Source organism: Pseudochaenichthys georgianus, chromosome 6, assembly GCF_902827115.2.
Source record: "Pseudochaenichthys georgianus chromosome 6, fPseGeo1.2, whole genome shotgun sequence".
Classification (NCBI taxonomy): domain Eukaryota; kingdom Metazoa; phylum Chordata; class Actinopteri; order Perciformes; family Channichthyidae; genus Pseudochaenichthys; species Pseudochaenichthys georgianus.
This window is the reverse complement of record NC_047508.1, coordinates 33,287,939-33,307,805: the sequence shown is the minus strand read 5'-3', so window position 1 is coordinate 33,307,805 and position 19,867 is coordinate 33,287,939. Positions and strand designations below refer to the sequence as shown.

General features: G+C 42.1%; 1 protein-coding gene across 1 annotated transcript; it reads right to left on the bottom strand.

Moving 5' to 3' along the window:
- Positions 1-7,932: 7,932 nt before the first annotated feature.
- nt5dc3 (5'-nucleotidase domain containing 3) lies at positions 7,933-16,181 on the bottom strand. The gene is made up of 14 exons (XM_034086029.2): positions 15,785-16,181; positions 14,773-14,957; positions 14,164-14,238; positions 13,987-14,042; positions 13,342-13,432; positions 13,118-13,255; positions 12,186-12,246; positions 11,922-12,024; positions 11,567-11,668; positions 11,313-11,394; positions 11,125-11,211; positions 9,661-9,801; positions 9,507-9,571; positions 7,933-9,409 (listed from the first exon to the last, which is right to left on the bottom strand). The coding sequence occupies exons 1-14, from the start codon at positions 16,068-16,070 to the stop codon at positions 9,151-9,153; spliced, it is 1,731 nt and encodes a 576-aa protein (XP_033941920.1). The 5' UTR covers positions 16,071-16,181; the 3' UTR covers positions 7,933-9,150.
- Between the last annotated feature and the right edge of the window lie 3,686 nt (positions 16,182-19,867).

Genomic DNA, 19,867 nt, shown 5'->3' with positions numbered 1-19,867 from the left:
TATATGGTTAATATTTGCCCTTTTACATTTGTTAGTTCAATCGGGAGAGACATGATGTATGGAATACATATTTATTATCGGTCACATTATATCAATGAAACATAATGATGACAGTTCATCACAAATGAATGAATGTTGTTTTGGCGATTAGGCCCAAGTTTTAGTAGGATATCAATCGGGAAGGGAAGAACCATTTCCGATTAACCCCCCTGGGTCTAGACACTGGTGGTGGTGATAAGTGGTTAGGTCCGGTTGGAAGGGAGGAGGATAAGCTTGGCCCTGAGTTGGAAGCAGGAGGCGAAGGGGTGGAGGAGGGTTGCGCGTTGACACCTGGAAGACAGCTGATAGAACAGGGGAGAGCATATATAGAGGGGTTAACAGGTGCGATGATTAGCCCTGTAATGAAGGGGCGTGATAGGTTTAGCTGAGGAGAGGCGCTCCCTGTCATTTAGATGCAGGGAGCAAGTATTGCCATGACGCGCAATACGGAGTGTTAGGTCTTCCTGTCTGAACTTGCGCTAAGCTTCATTTCAATCAGGAGAGACATGATGTATGGAATACATATTTATTATCGGTCACATTATATCAATGAAACATAATGATGACAGTTCATCACAAATGAATGAATGTTGTTTTGGCGATTAGGCCCAAGTTTTAGTAGGATATCAATCGGGAAGGGAAGAACCATTTCCGATGAACCCCCAAAAGAATGCAGGATGAAGTACTGAATGTGAATCTTACCTTGCGGGATGCGGCGGAAATCTATGGATGAAAAGGAGGTTAATACATGTGAGGATATAAGCGACTGATGCCTCCCGGGCATCCTTCCTGGACGTACAGGGCTTCCCGGCCGTACGGGGCATCCCGGACAGACGGGGCAACCCGGATGGGGCTTCCTGGACATACAGGGCGTCCCGGAAGTACGGGGCATCCCGGAGGGGGCATCCTGGCCGTACAGGGCGTCCCGGACGTACGGGGCATCCCGGGTGAGCGGGGACTACCCGGACGCACCGAGCGACCCGACCAGTGCCCCGGGTGCCCGGAACGTGCGAGGCTTCCCGAATGTGCGGGGTAACCTGACTTTAGCAGGGAAACATAATACGGACCGGAGGTTTCACGACCCGGACATACGGGGCTTCCCGGAAGAACGGGGCATCCTGGACATACAGGGCAACCCGGACATACGGGGCTTCCTGGCCGTACAGGGCATCCTGGATCGTACAGGGCATCCACACAGGGCTTCCCGGACGTACGGGGCATCCCGGAGGGGGCATCCTGGCCGTACAGGGCGTCCCGGACGTACGGGGCATCCCGGGTGAGCGGGGACTACCCGGACGCACCGAGCGACCCGACCAGTGCCCCGGGTGCCCGGAACGTGCGAGGCTTCCCGAACATTTTTTTTTTTGCGGGGCAACCTGCTTTAGCAGGGACACATTATACAACCCGAAGGTTTTACAGCCTGGACATGCAGGTTTAAATAACAGAATTGAACATGAGCCGTAGGGCAACATACGTGCTGACATGCTAAGAACCACCACCAGTTATATGCATACGTACCAATTTGTTTAAGGTTGGAGAGACCTTTGGATAGCCAGCACGGCATTGAGGTCAGGGCGGATGTAGGATGAGAAAGCGGAGGAGGACCACCGTCCGAGTTGTTGCAGGGATGAGGACGAGACGCCTTGATTGGCAGCGGAAGTAGCTGCGCCTATTCTGAAGGAGTGCCCCGTGTATAGAAGGGGTGATAACCCGGATTTAATGAGGACTTGTTTTAAATAGACATTGAACTGTCGTTGCGTTTAAAGGAAAATTCCCTGAGATAAGGAATAATGGTGAGAGAGGATTAGAGGTAGGTCTAAGCCGTAGAAACTTGATCATGGCCTTATAAGGGCAGAACTGGGAGTCGATGCGGGCGGCGATGACGGAGCAGGCGCCGCCGCATTTGGAGTGTTTAAAGATATAAACTAAAGTGGCTAGCGTGAAAGGATATGTCAGAAAGCTGACGTCTCGATTGGAATCGAAAGTAAGGGAAGCTGTGGTAAATTCGCCTGGTCTGAGAAAGGCATAAAAGCTAGGAGAAATAGAGCATCGAGTAGTGCATCGATATAAGGGGAGAATAACCCACTTCTAAGTTTGGAGAGCATGAGGCGTAAAGTGGAAAGCGTAATAGGGCGTCTCCGGTCTAAGACGGGGGAAAAGTTTTAATGAGACCTTTGAGGATGAGTTTGACTGACTGGTTTGCGAACAGGCTGGGAAAGCCGAGATCGGAACGCGAACGTTAAACTGAACTCCTGCTAAGAGGCCCCGGATGTATTGGGGTTTGAGGTGGCGATCAGTGGCGCAGTAGCACATGAAGGCACACACGGTGGAGATGAGAACAGGTTTAAGTGTGATGCCTACGGAAAAGCAAAATGTCGCAAACATTCTCCAAGTGAATCATATGTTTTGAGGGTGGACGCGCTAAGCCCTTCCTCATAGACCTGCTGATTCGAGGTGCCTTTCTAGGGGGCTTCTATTTAAGAGAGAGAGAGGAGATGCAGGGGAGGAATCCTGACGGGTTGAGTGCTGGCTCCTGGGCAGAGGTTCCGGAACGTCTTGTGGGCTGACTGCGGTAATCTATGGATGAAATGAGAGATTAACATGTGGATTAAACGATCTGCCGGAATCACTGCCGGGCTTACTGTACATCATAAGATGCTGACCCGAAGGTCGACGGCCGGAATCAGCGCCGGACTTACGAGAACGCTACCACTAAACAACGGCCGGAATCGCTGCCAGGCTTACTGTTCTCTGCTGGGCTTACTGTACATCATAAGATGCTTGACCCGAGAGCCACCGGCCGGAATCAGGCCGGGCTTACGTACTACCACTAAACGACGGCCGGAATCACTGCCGGGCTTACTGTACATCATAGGATGCTGACTCGGAAGTCAACGGCCGGAATCAGCGCCGGGCTTACGTGAACACTACCACTAAACCTTGCCGACACGATGGTCGATGACCTGCGATGCAGGGTTAAAATGCACAGATGAACACTACCACTAAATGTATAAATACCAGGAAAGAGAGATCTTGGATGGCCGTCTGGTTGTTGTAGGGATGAGGAATAATTACCTTGATTGCGGCAGGGTTGCTGCACCTATCCTGGATGAAGCCCTGGAATGCTATTAAGACACCACCACCAGTTATATGCATGTTTACCATAGGTAAACTGAGAGATCTAGGATTGCCGGCACGAGTCGATGTCCGGGGGAAGAGGGAGATGTAGACAATGTAATGCAGCTGTTATCTTGAGTACAATGAGACATGAATGTTATATCCTGGCTTATCGTAAGCCATGTGAGCATGACCAATATAAATGAGACAATATGCGCAGCATAAAATGATGTATGCTTAGGTAAATACTGAAACATGACCCATGATATGGGACTAGCTTAATTAGCAGTTTAATTACGCCACGGTGAGACATAGATGCACTTGATTGGGTGATTAGACTGTCTTCTATCATATTACGTGAGCTTCTCTTTCTCCCTGAAGAAACTCCCCAAAAACCCCACGGATGGGCAGCATCAGTGAATAAAACGAAGACTCATTGAGTGTCTGAGTGAGTAGATACGGCCACTGCTAATGTGTGGCGTTAATGCGGGTGGGGGGGGGGGGTTGAAAGATTATTTTCCATGTGGTTCCTGGCGCGAGGTACTGGCAAAGCTGCGGTTGCGCCTGGGGCATACAGACCTTGGATGAGCGTCCTTGCAGGACTGCAGATGTGGAGGAATGTACGATATGGGTGGTAGCAGACGTTTTCGTTAAAGTTATGATAAATCTCTCGTCTTGCCTATGCTGCACCTGACGGCTTTGACTATTATTCCCGGAAAACAGCCCAACAAAATAAAATACTCAGTTACCTCTAATCATTAACCCATGTTTGTATAATTTAGTGAACTCTGTGTGTTGCTGCTAGCATACATGACACCTAACGTGAAAACGTTACTCGTGGATGGGGCTACAGAGCTGCTAGACAGTCGAAAACGGTGCATTCCCTTGTCTGAATGTGCTGCACTTTTGATAAATATTTAGACAAAAGCTAAACTCTTATTGCACTTAGGCAACGAGCATTCTCCACGTCGAGACGGGTAAAGTTTAACCACACCTCGGAGCGCGTTCTCTCCGCCACCTCCGCAGAGTGCTCCGCTGCATGGAGCAGCTGCGTGTGTGTAAACTGCCCCGCCCCCTCGCACGCAGACCGGGGAGAGAGATCTCGTCTGATCGAAAATACATCATAGACGCATTTGTTTGTCTTTTGCTTATTAGAAATGAGTTGGCGCCATTCATTTCAGGTAACGCTGTGTTGAAGCTTGAAACTGCGTTAGTTACTGAGCATTGTAATGGGTAGTAATTACCCGACTGCATTAATAATGCAAGTAATACGTTACTGAAACTCCATACTGTAACACGTTACACCCAACACTGCCTGGAAACTCACCTTACCCTGAACTAAAGGTAGCAATGCATCGTATTGAACTTCCTGTCGGCTCCCAGACCGTAGTCGAGGAAAGGGGGGGGGGGGGTGACTCTCTGTCGTCTCCCAGGGCAGAAGCAACACGCTTCGGGTTCAATAACCCATTTTTTCGGAAAGACTGGAGAGAGGCGAGCTCTTCTTGGGAGGTCGTTGCATTTATTTAGCTCTTCTGTTTCGTAAGATCGCAGAAATTCCTTTTTCTGCTGCCTTGTTTACTTCTAGAAAACATGAATCCCGCTCGCTCTACCATACCATGCCCAGCACACCTGCACGCGCCACACCCCTCTCTTAAAGGGGTAGTGATCTCGCTCTGCATGCCCCGAATGTCATGACAATATAACGAAACATCTCGTGAATTTGCTGCAACTGCCTTTAGAGGTGAGGCGCAGGAGGAAGTAGCTCCGATGGGATGTAGCTTGAGCCCTGCCTGCCTGCAGGAGGGGTTGTGGTTGAAGCCAGAATGGGTAAAGCTTCGCATGCGATGAGGACCCGTTCCGCGTGAAGCCGGAAGCGCCGCATTTGAGCGGCCATGAAACCAGTGATACCCTCTTGAGAGACTGAAGGCGTACGTCAATTGTTTGGGTGAAGTAGCCCGTTTCCATTAAGCTGGAGGAACTTCCGTGGAGCCCGATTTCCTTGTCTTTTCCTCCCAAGTCCGGGTTTGCGGGCGGCCGGCTGGAACCGCTAGCCGACTGGGGAATGCCGCCTGTAGCTTAATCCGCCAGACTGTGGAGCTGATGAATAATGCCTGGAGCTGGGACGAAGCCCTGCTGCTGCTTGCGCGTTGACACCTGGAAGACAGCTGATAGAACAGGGGAGAGCATATATAGAGGGGTTAACAGGTGCGATGATTAGCCCTGTAATGAAGGGGCGTGATAGGTTTAGCTGAGGAGAGGCGCTCCCTGTCATTTAGATGCAGGGAGCAAGTATTGCCATGACGCGCAATACGGAGTGTTAGGTCTTCCTGTCTGAACTTGCGCTAAGCTTCATATCACATTAATGAATTAAAGTGCTACTAATTTTTTTGCCCGCTGACCGGCTGGTCCTTAGACTCGTCTTTTTTTTGTAACTAGCTGATACTCAATCTCATCCTCTTCTTCAAAGTCACTGTCAGACTCAGAATTCTCAGAAATGTGATCTTCGCATTCTGAAACCTCTTCCTCTACAACATCATCATCAAAATGGTTCTCTCGCTTCCAAAATCATTTGCACATCTCTGAGCAGAGAATCGTTTGGCCATCTTGATCAGTTGTGATAAGGACCCAAACTGGCAAAGCTTTATGTATTGTGTCTCGCCCCAAATTTGCAGCCGGTTCCCGCAAGACATAATGCGGGAATGTGAGAGCAGACAGGTGTCGGTGGTTGAATTCATCAACAATGTTGCAACCTTGTGCGGGAATGGCAGGCAGGCACACACACACACACACACACACACACACACACACACACACACACACACACACACACACACACACACACACACACACACACACACACACACACACACACACACACACACACACACACACACACACACACACACACACACACACACACACACACTTCCCGAACATCCTGTATGTAATATAAATGTGTAGGGGGGGTGTACAGTGGGTGGTCATTGAGAGCACGCACACGCGCGCGCACGCACACACACACACACACACACACACACACACACACACACACATTACATTGACTGACATGCATTTCCTGGAGACTTATCCTCCTAACCTTAACTATAACCAACACATGCCTAACCCTTACCCTAACCCTAAACCTAACCAAGTCTTCACCCTAAAATTAATGATTCCCCTTATGGGGACCTCCATTTTGTCTTTTCAGCAGCGTCAAACACGTTGTGAGCCACCATTATCACTTTGTTGCGGTGCTATTTTGGCTTTGTAGTTGTGTAGTAAAGGTGAAGTGCGACGCCAGGTGTTGCAGGAAGAGGAAGAGTGACGTCACGTTTCCTCCCATTTCTCCCAGAGGGGAAACACACTAACTGCTTAAATAATCAAAGTTAGAATCAGAAATAATGTATTAATCCGAAATCAGGACATTTACATCGTTACAGCCAAGAGGGAGTGCATATACAAGGAAAACGTACATTTAAAAAATACAACATATTAAAGAAAAAGGCACGTTAATAAAAGTAAAAAGTACACATCCATAGTAAAAACACTAAATAAAACCAAGTGATCGAGTTGTGCATTTGAATAAAGAAGGTGGTGAAAAAGGCAAGTATATATTTTCTCAATGACTGTACTTACTGTAAGTACAGTTTTGCGCTACGTGCACATAGGCATTTAAAATATTCTATTACTTACTTTAATTCTAAGGAAGATATTGTACTTGATATTCCACTGTGATTTGGTTACTTAAAGTGACTGCAAACTACAAATGAACTGCTAAATGATGTTGTAGTATAAAGATGGTTTCAACTTGGTTAATTACAATTAATTAACATGAATGGGTCAATACTTATAATCCATATTATACATTATTCTGCATAAGAATGATTTTATTGTTGGTGTTTTGAGCCCATGTTTATAAGAATACTCAAAATGTACTTTATATACCAAAAGCACTCACTATGCATAATGGTCTGTGTTGTTCTTATACTATGGATATTATTATCCATGCATCAGCATGTCACCAGTAAGTCAGTTTCAGTTAGTTGATGATTTAACTGTGAATGAATTAACTGTGGGTATAAAAGGTAGGAACCTATGTGTGTTGGGGAGAGGTTCCGCCAGAAGGCCCATACAGTTTTTGACCACACGCGGAACACACACACAAGGAGCACACACACACACAACACACGCACACACGGAACACACACACAAGGAGCACACACGGAGAACACACACGGAGAACACACACACAAACACGGGATTACAAGCAAAGCAAAGGTATTGTGTAAACAGTAATATCGTGTGGTGAATATGGAAAGAAGCAAGTAAATGGAAACCAGTAAAATGGAAATAAATGGACTGTTTCAAACTGGAAACTTTGTTTCTGACCTTTATTTGGCAGCAAACTTGTGTGCGTCAATTACACCCACCAAGCGGATCCTCGGAGGCTTAAAGCATTGGCTTAGCCTCTACAGTCCCCATAAGTATAGTAATGCTAGGCGCCACACACACACACACACACACACACACACACACACACACACACACACACACACACACACACACACACACACACACACACACACACACACACACACACACACACACACACACACACACACACACACACACACACACACACACACACACACACACACACACACACACACACACACACACACACACACACGTGTATGGGGCTGGACAGTACAGTGGGTGGTCATTGAAAATGTGTTCTGATATGTTCTTCACAGAAAATGAGCCAAGGCCATTGAGTGGGTTTGAAAAAATAATTTATCATTTTTCTTTAACTAAATAATGAAAACGGGTCCCACAGATCTGAACACCATACAAGGGTTAACAGATCAAATAGCAACTCCTGTGCTAAATATAGCAACAATTATCTATTTCTTCCTGAAATGATGAGCATTTCTCAGCACCATACAGGCTGTGGTGTGACAAACGAGTTCAGACAATCAAATACAGAGATCTCTGCTGAACCTAAATGTGCAGCATGGCCGGCAGCTCAAAATGAAATGAACTCAGATGCAAAACATTTGAAAATATTGATTACCATAGATAACATATGGTTGAAACAAAAATAAACACATTGTAGTAATGTGAAAAAAGAGAGTAACGGCCCGTCCACACAGCGGCTTTGGAAAAAGCTTGCCGGCGGGTGTGTCTGAAGCTCGACCAACAACCAATCACATGAATCTCCCGCCCCGGACACACAAGCAGTGGTTTGAATGGCTAGAGCTTGTACTGGCATATGATTTGATTGGCTGACGCTTCCACCGAAAGCTTCAGAAGCTTCAAAAGTTGAACATTGCTCAACTTTTGCAGCCTGAAACGCCAGGAAAGCTCCGCTCTGCTTCCCACAATGCAGTTCGGCGAAAAGTGACGTCACCCCATTCAAAGTGAATGGGCAGAAGCGTTGGAAGAAGCTTCCAATGCCGCTGTGTGGACGGGCCGTAAGGCAATAAAGTTTGTTATGGAAATGTCTAGTATGACTATTTCACCGTCAGTCTCTCTCAGATGCAAAGAGCAGAAAAGCAAAGTAATAAGAGGGAAGAAATGATGCAACAAAGGTTTTTGGTAGACATGATGTGTGACTGCCCCTTATTGTTTAGACTGTGTAAATGCAGCCCTTTCTCTCAAACACACTGAAGACAAACACTGTGTAAATGCAGCCCTTTCTCTCAAACACACTGAAGACAAACACACAGTCCAACAGTAACACATATATGTAAACCTAAAAATATCAGTGCATTCAATGTCTTCAATTCTGTGCAATTAAAAAAACATGTTTACCATGTTTGAAATGAGAACTGCATCCACTGCAGAAATATCTAACTAGTCTAATACATATTACCTTGATTGTTTCCAATTGTACTTGTGTGGCATCTTCTAAAATCCTAAGATTTTTTTTTTTTTTTAGAAATAGATCAGCAATGGAGATGATTTTTCAATTCTATCTCCCTCTCTTTCTCTCTAATCGGACTCTGCTTTAGTCCCCGGAGCTGACCGGGGAACACCAGTAGGACTGTGTTCAGGCCAGAAGGGGGACTCGTGCTGCAGGGGGGTGCGGCGAGGGAAGAAGGTGTGCTGGAAGTCATAGTTGAGCAAGCAGCTGATGGAGGGCATGTAGATGTCAGCAAAGCGTGAGAGTCGGCGTGAGAAGTAGGTGGGGTTGTGGTACGTCCGGAAGAGACTCCCGAACTGAGGGTTGAAGATGTCCTTCGTCTGTGCTCTACCATAAAAAATAACATTGATAGCGTCAATAGTAGATTAGATCTGTCTGCGAGATCCCAGATTTTCGTGATTGCCAAAGTAATTATATTTAATACCTCATGTCTTCTCTCTCGCTGATCCACTCCTCCACCACAGCTTGAGATGCTGGATCCCTGTGAACCTGTTTGGGAGAAGTGCAAAATGTCAGGCACACAACTCTTGGAATAAAGGCAAAAAGGGAAAGACAAATGTTTTGTAAAGTCTCCTGACCTGCATCTGTTCAATAAGTCCAGTCAGCGCCTGTAACCAGGCCATCATGTGCATGTACTCCTCTGTGTTCATGATCTTAATCTCCTTCCTCAGCTCAGGGATGATGGCGCCCGTCCTCCAGCCATGTTTCAGAGTCAGATCCTGCAAAACAAAGCACCAGAATTGAAGAATGTACCCATTCGTTGATTCACGTGTTTTTACATTTAGGGAATGAGCAATAATAAATGTAAAGGAGTGGTATAAACAACACACTGTAGATGGAGAAATAACACATATCATACAGTAGAGCAGCCTGAATGTGAGGGTATTGCTGCTGTTATAACACAGTGTCATCATCACAATGATGATAAACTGGTGGGACATCTATGACATTAACCTTGTCTATACCAGCCGTACACACAGCACATCAGCAGCACAACTGCAATGTCACACTAAAGATTTGCTTTTGAAATTGGTTGCAGTATTGCGCCTAAAGCTCAAATAAATAGGTGACCAGTAGAAATTGCTAACAGCAACAATTTAAGCATTTAAGACTGTAACAAGTACGTAAGTAGGGCGACTGAGAAAGCCTTGCTGATTCAGTGAAGTGAGAAGATGTTTCAGGATTCTGCTGTGCACTTAAATATAGCTGCATGCTCTGTAACTCCTTAGCAACTCCTGCTTCTTCTCTGTGTCCAATTGCAGTAACAATCTCCCCGATGTCCATCTATCCTACAGTGGAGCTGTGGCGGTGTAACACCATGTTCCATCTTTCTTAACAAGCAGGGCGACATGTTTGACAGCCGGCTGCCTGCCACCAGCAAGGCAAAGATGTAAACTCCGTATTTCATTATCACCATTTACAGCCGATCCGACACATTCAGTCGTTATAATAAAAAAAGACAATGGATCTTACTTTGTGAGTTTATTGAGATGAGGGGCTGCTTACATCAGGTTGCTAGGTTACGATGTAAATTAGGTGCAGGGATGCCCACTACTGTAGATTTGGTAGATGTCAGGAGACAGTGACACTCATTAAAATGCCTGTCAACATACTTTAATATTGTTTTAATATTGTCTGCTTATCTGTATTATTGTGTTGCATTGTTGGAGAAGCCTGTGACCTAAGATATTCAACGACATAATTAATCTGTAGCTATGTTCGTTTGACAATAAAGAACCTTGAACCTTGAACAAATGCAGTGCTACAGTGACTGTGGTTTAATGCATTCCTACCCAGTTATTTTAGTATCTTTGTTCCGTTTCTAACATCCGCTCAGTATCTCATTATGTGCTCTTTAACAGAGCGTTAAGATTGAGACTGTTAACTCAGCGTCGGGCCTTTAAATTCAAGAGAAAAACACTTATCTTAAATGGAGGATGGCCAAAGCGGGGTTCCCCTCTTTGTTCATGATATGGTAATCTTTCATTGTACAAAGTTTTGTGTAGTTATAAAGAGCACTTCGTTGTGATCATGCTGCTTACTGCCAAGTCACTGTAGATGTGATCACCAAAGTAGAGCACTTTGGATCCTCCCCAGCCGGTGAGTCTCAGGAACTCATAAAGGTTTCCCTACAGACATCAAACACACACACAAAAAAACATATATTTAAAAAAGCTGTATCCAGGATTACTAATACAAAACATTTAAACTAGCATGCATGGAAAAACACCTGTTTGTAGATCTTCCCTTTCTCCAACTTGTGAATCCTGTCCCACAGCAGTGCACCTTTGTCTGTCACTCGTCTGAAAGGTCTAGAGAAAAACACACAGAGAAGAATATTAGCCAATGTTGATCGCTCCCAAACAAACATGCACCTTCTGTGTAACAGTATGAAACAAGGTGTACTGGTAACTTCTGGCACAGTGAGGCCTCGAGTGGAATATTAAAACACAGCATGGACACAGTATGCCTCGTCTTGCTTACTTCCTCCTGTCGTTAAAGAAACCCGGTTTGTCGGCCTGAACGATGACAATATCAAACAGGTCCCGCCAGTCCTTCCCTACGATAAAGTTCATTCCTCGATCCCTGGGAAAGATTAAGGAAAGTATCTTGTCAGCAACTTCTTATGAGAGTACGGTAACAAACATTTTGTGAATCAAGTCTGACCTTACAAGATGAACATAGTCACTGACAGGGAATTACAAACACTTGCAGACCTTTGATGTGTGGTTGCCTATCTATATGTTGAATGGCACTAATTAAATATTAGCACATCCATACACGATATTTTTAATTAATCACAGCAACAAGCACTCGCGCTCTGTTTCCTCACACTTACACAAAGTCAAATGGGCTGTTGGTAATGAGGAACATCTTTTTTCCATGCTCTGCCAGCTTCTTCAGAACAGCATGGCTCTGCTCACCATAGCAAATGTATTTCCCTGAGAAGTAAGACAAACAAAGATAGTGTGCAGTGGATAATTTGGACAGTCAAAACTGCTGTTTATTTGTAAATCAGAGCCTCATTATTTCCGTATTAGTTTCACATGACTTGTCAACAATTCAAAGGTCAAACTAAGTAAAGCAAATCAAGGAACATTACCGATATCTGCCTCCACTGCGCGGTACATAATGCCTTTGACGTGAACATCTCTAATGGCTTCCTGTGGAGAGGAAAGAGTAAAGCCAGTCATGACTTAATGTGCCAATGTTAGCATTCAGCTCCAGTAGCAACACTTGCTCAGTTTATAAACGGTTGACTTGGAGGCACAAAAGAAAGTGCACCTCTGAATACAAATTAAATATGCAAAAAGCAGACAATAGTTGAGTTACTTTGGTGACACAGTGAGAAAGTTTCTCTGTATCTTCAGAAGTGTATTCGAATCACTGAACGAGTAAATAGACCCTTCTTTGTGAAGCTGTACATTTAAGGGCAATTTTAAAAGAGGTTTATTATTTACAAAGATGATTGGATGAATGCAAAAATAATACGTAAACAAAAGGGGCAATGCTGAATAATAAATCAAGCATGGCAGGGAAAAATGAGATTAAGCAGTCTGTCCTTAGAAAGATATGAGAGGCACTCGAGGAACTGAGAGAGTGTGTGAGGGCTTTTAATGACAGCGATCTGTCAAAAACGCTGCAGTGTCACACAGAATAGACAGGACCAGCATGACAGCTGCCCTCAAAGGCAGAACAAAGCGCTGATTTCTCGCCCCTCTCTCTCTCTGAAGCGGCAGAGCCACCAGAGAACAGACGCAGATGGCTGGAGGCGGACTCACTAGACTAAAATTAGACAGCGGTTTTCAGAGCTAAAATTAAGATGTGATTGAATGGCTGGTGTATTACATCACACTGCAAACATGCAAACATTTATGTAAATGTGGCTGGATTTAATTTCTTCAAATGCATTGAACCCTGGGAGATACAATAACGGGGGAAATGAGTGCCACTGAATCAATGTAACGCAAATGTTGTATGCTGAGTTTCCAAACTGTTTATCAAAGAAGGTTTATTAAAAGCAAGACAGCTCACCTTCACGTCTTTGTAGAGATGCACTGGCTCATAGTCGATATTGTGCCTCATGAAGAAGTCGTTGACACAGGACAGCAGGGTCATCTCAGGCAGGGAGAAAATGTCCATGAACTGCTTCATGGTTTGGCCATGGGAGCTCTGCAGGACAGTGATACACAGCATTATATGTTGTTGGTTGCATCTCTCTAGCGCCTGTCTTGTCATAGATGAGAGGAAATGATCACCTTGCCATAGAAGTCGCTCATGTTCTCTAGAGGTACATGGCAACCTTCATACATGGCAATTACTTCCTCATCAGGAACTGGATCCAGACCTCTGATAAAGAAACACAAAATAGAACGTCCTTAGACAAAAATATAATTCATACTGTCATTTTTAGCGTAGGTTGTGCTAGGGCTGCTCGATTATGGCAAAAATCATAATCTCGATTATTTGGGTCAATAATTGATATCACGATTATTAAAAACGATGATCCATTTACTTTGAAAACATAAATGTATTGGAGAAAAAAAATTGAACAGTATGTTTTTAACAGTTGATTACTCTGAACTTTAAGAATAATTCAACTGAAAAACCAAAAAAAGTACATTTGAAAAAAAGTAATAATAATAATAAAAAAATAATCGTTTTATTTCGATTACGTTGTTTTCGTAATCGTTGCAAGCCATAATCGGAATTGCGATTAAAATACAATTAATTGAGCAGCCCTAGGTTGTGCTGTCTTAATTGCTAAATAAGTGTTTAACAGTCTAAATCTGTAGCCTGTAGAGAAAAGCACATTACACTCAGTGTTGTGTTCATTTTACATTTCAGTGTATTACTCTATAGCTCGATGTGAGGAGTAACACAAATACACAATGCAAAGTTACCTGTACACAGTTCCCGACTGGATGTAGTGAAAAGCATCTATCTTCATCAGCAGTCCCTGTTTAAAATGATTAATGTTCCACAAAATGTATCATTAATAAACAACACGTTTCGGTACAATGGTTGTAAAGAATATCAAATTGTCCATTTCTGAGTGAGAAAAATAAAGATCTTCTCACCTTCTGCACATCATAGTGAAGTCCTCTCACGGCAAAATTAGGAATATACTCATAATCTCGCAGACCCTCTGGATACTGATATAAAAGAAAATCAATTATTATTTTTTTAATAACATGAGCACAAGATAAACTGAATATTAAAATAATTGAGCAAAGCAATAAACCACAAGGTTAATACATAAGTCAACCTTCAATATGTACTGTAGGTAAAGACGCTGCTGCTGTATGATAAAACAAACACGCAGTTTAAATGCAGGGTGTTTCAACCTGTAGCTCTCAGTAGCATCTCTCTACTGTATATGTTAGTGCATGTGTCATCATGTGTGTGCATGTTTGTGGAAAAACTGAGTGACCCCTCAAGGGACTAATAAAGAGTACTTTTTTTAACACTACTATAAATCTCTTAGCTACAGGATATCTTAGGTTATTACTATACGAGACATTCTTCATGGCAAACATTAAAAGACATGATTCTTTATTGTCCTGTTTTGTGTTGGGCTCATTTAGTTTAAAAATACATTTCAGCTGTAAATAATATTTCTTTCTGTATCTGGAAAAAAATACATTTTAAAGTGCTAGCTTTTAAGATTCACACACTTAAACACACACCCTGTGGTTAGTGATAAGAATATCCCGTGCTATGTTGAAGATCAGGGTGTGGAGGTTCCTGGAATAAAACGCCAGGGTGTAGTCATAGTCGAAGCCATAGACCTCTGTGTCTCGGAGGCTCATCTCATTGTTGGCAAAAATGGTGTCAGGGTTGACTGCATTGGCGGTAATGGCTGGGATCAAATCTAAGAGGAGAAAAACACATTATTCTGCAGCCTTCTTAAAACTGGGTACATTATATATTGCTACGACAGGAAAGCGTATATTAGGAGAGAAGTGCATCGATCTTGTGTGGCATACAAATTGTTCTGAATAGGTGTCTGAATAAAACCAGAACACACCAACATGCACCACCACATTAGACTGTCAACTACAGTTTAATCCCATTAAAAATAAGATAAGATCAAATGGATCTTTATTGAACCCCATAGGGAAATTCCGGTTTTATAGCAGCAACAGAATAAGAAGGAAACACATGAGAATATACATGTAGCACACATGAGAACTAACGCAGGGATATTACCAGCACTTTCTAATGACTGAAGGTATGCACGATGTATACTTTCAGTGTTCAGTAACTTACTATGCATAATTCAGGAGAGCACACTATTACATTTAATAATTCAAACTTTAAAGAACAGGCCTTCAGAGTTTCGTTCATTCTCTAGCAAAAAAATACACCATTGGAAAACTAAAATAGATTAACTGTGTTGTGATGTACACATTTGGACTTTTTGGCCACATGTGGGAGATGAGTAGTTTTTACTTGACCTAATATATCAGATTTGTATATACAAAGTATTTAATGACCACGATTTTGATCAGTATAAGCATTCATGGCTGGGGTTTATGTTAGCAGTGCACATGTGGAGAATGTGTTTATTGTTTACAGGCTGTAATGTGATGCTGTAGAACTGGTTAGTGTACTAGTCTGCTGGAAACATGAGTTATAACAGGCAAGGCAGCGTTGTTCACACCGAGCTGTCATTGCATTGTATGATAGTGTCCATACCTCCAGTCTGCCTTTTGGTCTCATTGTAAACAGACCTGAGCCTCTCGGTCATGACCTGCCCGTCTGCAGAGCTGCTGCACACACATGCTGCGTAGTTTGTGCTTCTTGGTTGGTGTAACAGGAGTTTACGGACCCCATGCGCTACTGCACCGAAATTCCGCTTCCATACGAGAGGTGTGAATAGCGGATGGTGTAAACTCTGTAATACATTACAGAAGAGAGACGCCTTCTGTAGAAAGTCCTTGTGCTTCAGGAGAGACGCCAGGGGTGAAGACAAGGGCGCCATGACTGTGCTTTCTGTGGGGCTTACCGGGTGGAGGTCGCGGTGGACTCGCAGACAAACGCATGCACTGGACGAGCTCTTCTGTAATTACCGAATATGTCGGTCGCTGTATGTTTGCTCACTACGTCACTTCCGCATTTGTCTACGTATCAGAAGCAGCCAACCAGCGAATCAGAGGCCGGTGCGTCTGTCTGATGTCCAGTCTCCTCCTCCTACTGAGCTGCTGCAATATGTGAACAGAAAAAGTGGTGAGGACAATTTCTCCAGATTTAACATCAGCATAGCAGAAGACAACATATTTTCCCCCACCTGTGTGTTGAACCTCGAGCTCCTGCATGAAAAACCTCTGGATCATCAATATGTTTTTAATACATTGAACGCCACACAACTATTAGTCTTGCTGTGATGTGATTTTGAGTGAATGTGTACCTTTATGCACACAACGAGCACACCGGTATAGAGGACAGAACATGACATTAAAAACAAATTAATAAATGCATAAATATAAAATAAATGCAGGAATAAATACAGGAATACAAGAATACATATCGAAAAAAAAACAGAAACAAATAAATGTGGAAATAAATACAGGAATACATAATTTATTTATTTTATTTATTCATTTATTTAACAGGGACAGTGCACATTAATGAACATTTCTGTAAACGTGCCAGAGTTAGCCAAGAGGCTATTTTTCATCTGTAGTCCCTGGACAGATTTGAAAAGTCAACCTAAAACACATTTCATTTTAAACAAGTAAATACAATACATTTAAAACAAGCAACAGTCATTACTGGGATACTTAAATAAAATAATTTAAAATACAGAACATTAAAACAAAACAAATAAAACAAAACAAAAGAACATGTTAAAACACAGGCGGTGGGTTGTAAGGAGCAGAAGATTGGGTCAGTGTTGGCAGAGCTGATTCCTCACTAACCAGGTTTTGAGTTGGGATTTAAATAAAGTGAATGTGGTCTGGTCTCTGATTGGAGGTGGGATCGAGTTCCATTGCTGAGTAGCTTTAACAGAAAATGAAGACTGACTGAAAGAACTTTTTCTGAGTGGAATAATGCAATCTCCTCTCGCTGCACCTCTTGTTACCCTAGTTGCAGTTGTGCGTATGTTAATAAACTTTCTAAGAGGAGGTGAGGTAAGGCCGTTGACAATCTTGTAAAAAAGGCAAGCATTTGCATGTTTAATGAGGTTTTCCCAGCTTAGCAAGTTGTATTTTTGGAGTATTGGGCAGTGATGCGAAAAAACAGATTTTTTTGTCCAGTATTTTGAGTGTTTGTTTGTACAATGACTCCAGTGATTGTAATGTTGTTGTACTGGCATGTGACAAGGTAGTTGAACAGTAGGTGATGTGTGAGAGAACCATAGAGTGTGTGCAGAGATGCCTCAATTGACATGTAATCTCTGGTGAACCTAAAATTCGACAGACTGAATTTGACCCTATTACATATTTTTTTAACCTGAGCCTTGAAATTGAGTGTTGAATCAATCATGACTCCAAGGTATGTGTATTGTGACACCACCTGTAGCCTCTCCCCTGACACAAAAACATCTGGCGCAACACAAGAGGACTTTGTTTTGGTGAAGAAGATGCATACTGTTTTACAAATATTTAGTTGCAAACAGCAGTGTTCCAACCAAGTTGTTACATGAACCATGGTGTTTGTCAGTTCATTAGCCACTTGTGTCATATTGCTAATATTGCATAATCACAAGAAAACAATAATAAATACAGGAATAAATAAATACATGTGGAAATAAATACAGGAATAAATAAACACAAGAACAAATTAATAAATAGGGAAATAAATAAAAAATTACAAGTTGAGAATAAAACTGAACACACATTATATATCTTTAATGTATTTCTACATTTATTTTCACTTACATTAATATATTTATTAATGTATGTGTCACACAGTGTTGTTTTGTGGATACAACATTTATAACAAATGTACTTTCAATTGCTCTGAAAGTACACGTCTTTAACAATCTCTTTGATTTGCTATCATATTTTATTTCATTTCCTCTCTGTATAAACTGTAAAGCCCCCTGAGACAAAAGTATAATTTTTGATATTGGGCTAAATAAATAAACTTTGATTGACTTTGATTGATGGATTTGGCTCAGGTACACTTCACTTCAGAGCCATCAAGAGCCATATATAAATGTGTATTGGTGTCCAAAATTATGTTGCTATTAAATGTTTTGGGAGGCAAGATGGCATGTGTGGGTGAAATGGTGAACATCGCGTAAGTACAGAGTAGTACAGAGTATTTTACTGGAGGCCCTGCCTTAGGTTGACCGTAGACGCCCCTCCCCCCACACCTCCGAGGGACGTGAAAAATATTTGTATGGCATATAAAAAAATAATAATAATAATACAATAATATTAATAAAATAATAAAAATAATAATGTAAATTAAGAAGAAAATAAAAAAATTATGAAAAGAAGAAAATAATAAATAAATAATTATTCAATAAATAAAAAATAACAATAATATAACATATAATCATACAAACTAACTTAAAACAATATATATAAATAAATGTAGTATGAAAAAAAATTATAATAAAAAGTAAATGAGAAAAATAAGACTTAAATACATTATATATTTTCTTAAATGTTTATATAAAACTTGAACATTGAAAATAATAATTACAATTTATTTGGCAATTGGGAACAACGATTTTCTGTTTGCTGCTTTAAGAAAGAAACACACAAACAAAGGTACAGGATTTTTTACGTTTTAATTTCCTTTATTATCTTTGTGAGTTTTCATGTATTGATAGATGTTGTGTCCTGTGTGTAAAGGGGACGATCCTGTATAGGTCAGCTAGCAACACCACACCCATAGTAAGTACTATTTGACACCTGTTGTGGGCTTTTATAACCAGGTAAACACCAATGGCTTCATAAATATACTAAACACACTCATCAGACAGGCTGAGCAAGCAGTATTCTAATGTGCACATTTGTATGATACGCTTACAAACTATTTATCCATAACCATTTGTTATTTCACTATGAAACAATCTCAGTTTTCTTTTTGCAAGTGTTTTTTTCCTTCATTTCATTTTACTAACAGCGACACCTTGTGGACAAAGACTAGTTTTTAGATTAGATTACTTTATTGTCATTACAAAATGCAAGCACAGTGTAACGAAATTAAGGATGGTCTAACCAGAGTGCAAAACAGTCAGTTATATATCGGAAGTATGTACACAATGAATGATACAAAAATAAAGGTAAATATTTGGGAAATGTATAAATAAGTGATGCCGTTAATATATTCATCATTCATTCAGTGCGTTTCCACAACAGGATATCTGACATAATGCATCCACACCTTTGAGGAAAAGGCAATGCAGAAGACAAATACTATAACATATACGCCTACGTAGATAAACAATACATCATTCAGACTAGCATAGACGGAAACAGGAACAGTGTTGCTTCTCAGGCATAAACAAAATATGCAATGTCACCCAGCTTCTGTGTCATCTGGCTGTGACATTGCATGAGAAAATCAAATTTTAACTAACGTGTTGACAGAGATTTATTTGCTCCATATTGAGTGGTACATTTAGGGAAGTCATTTGCTGATTACTCATTCTTGTCCAATGATGTCTGGCCACGATTTTCGGATCCTGACATATGTTGACGAATCTGATTGGACAGCATGTACCAAATACTCTACGGTGATTGGTCGAAGGTTGTGCGTGGTGCGCTGCCATTGGTTGGTTGTCACGGGTTTAATAGAGTGGGTTCTTTCGGTGCGAGA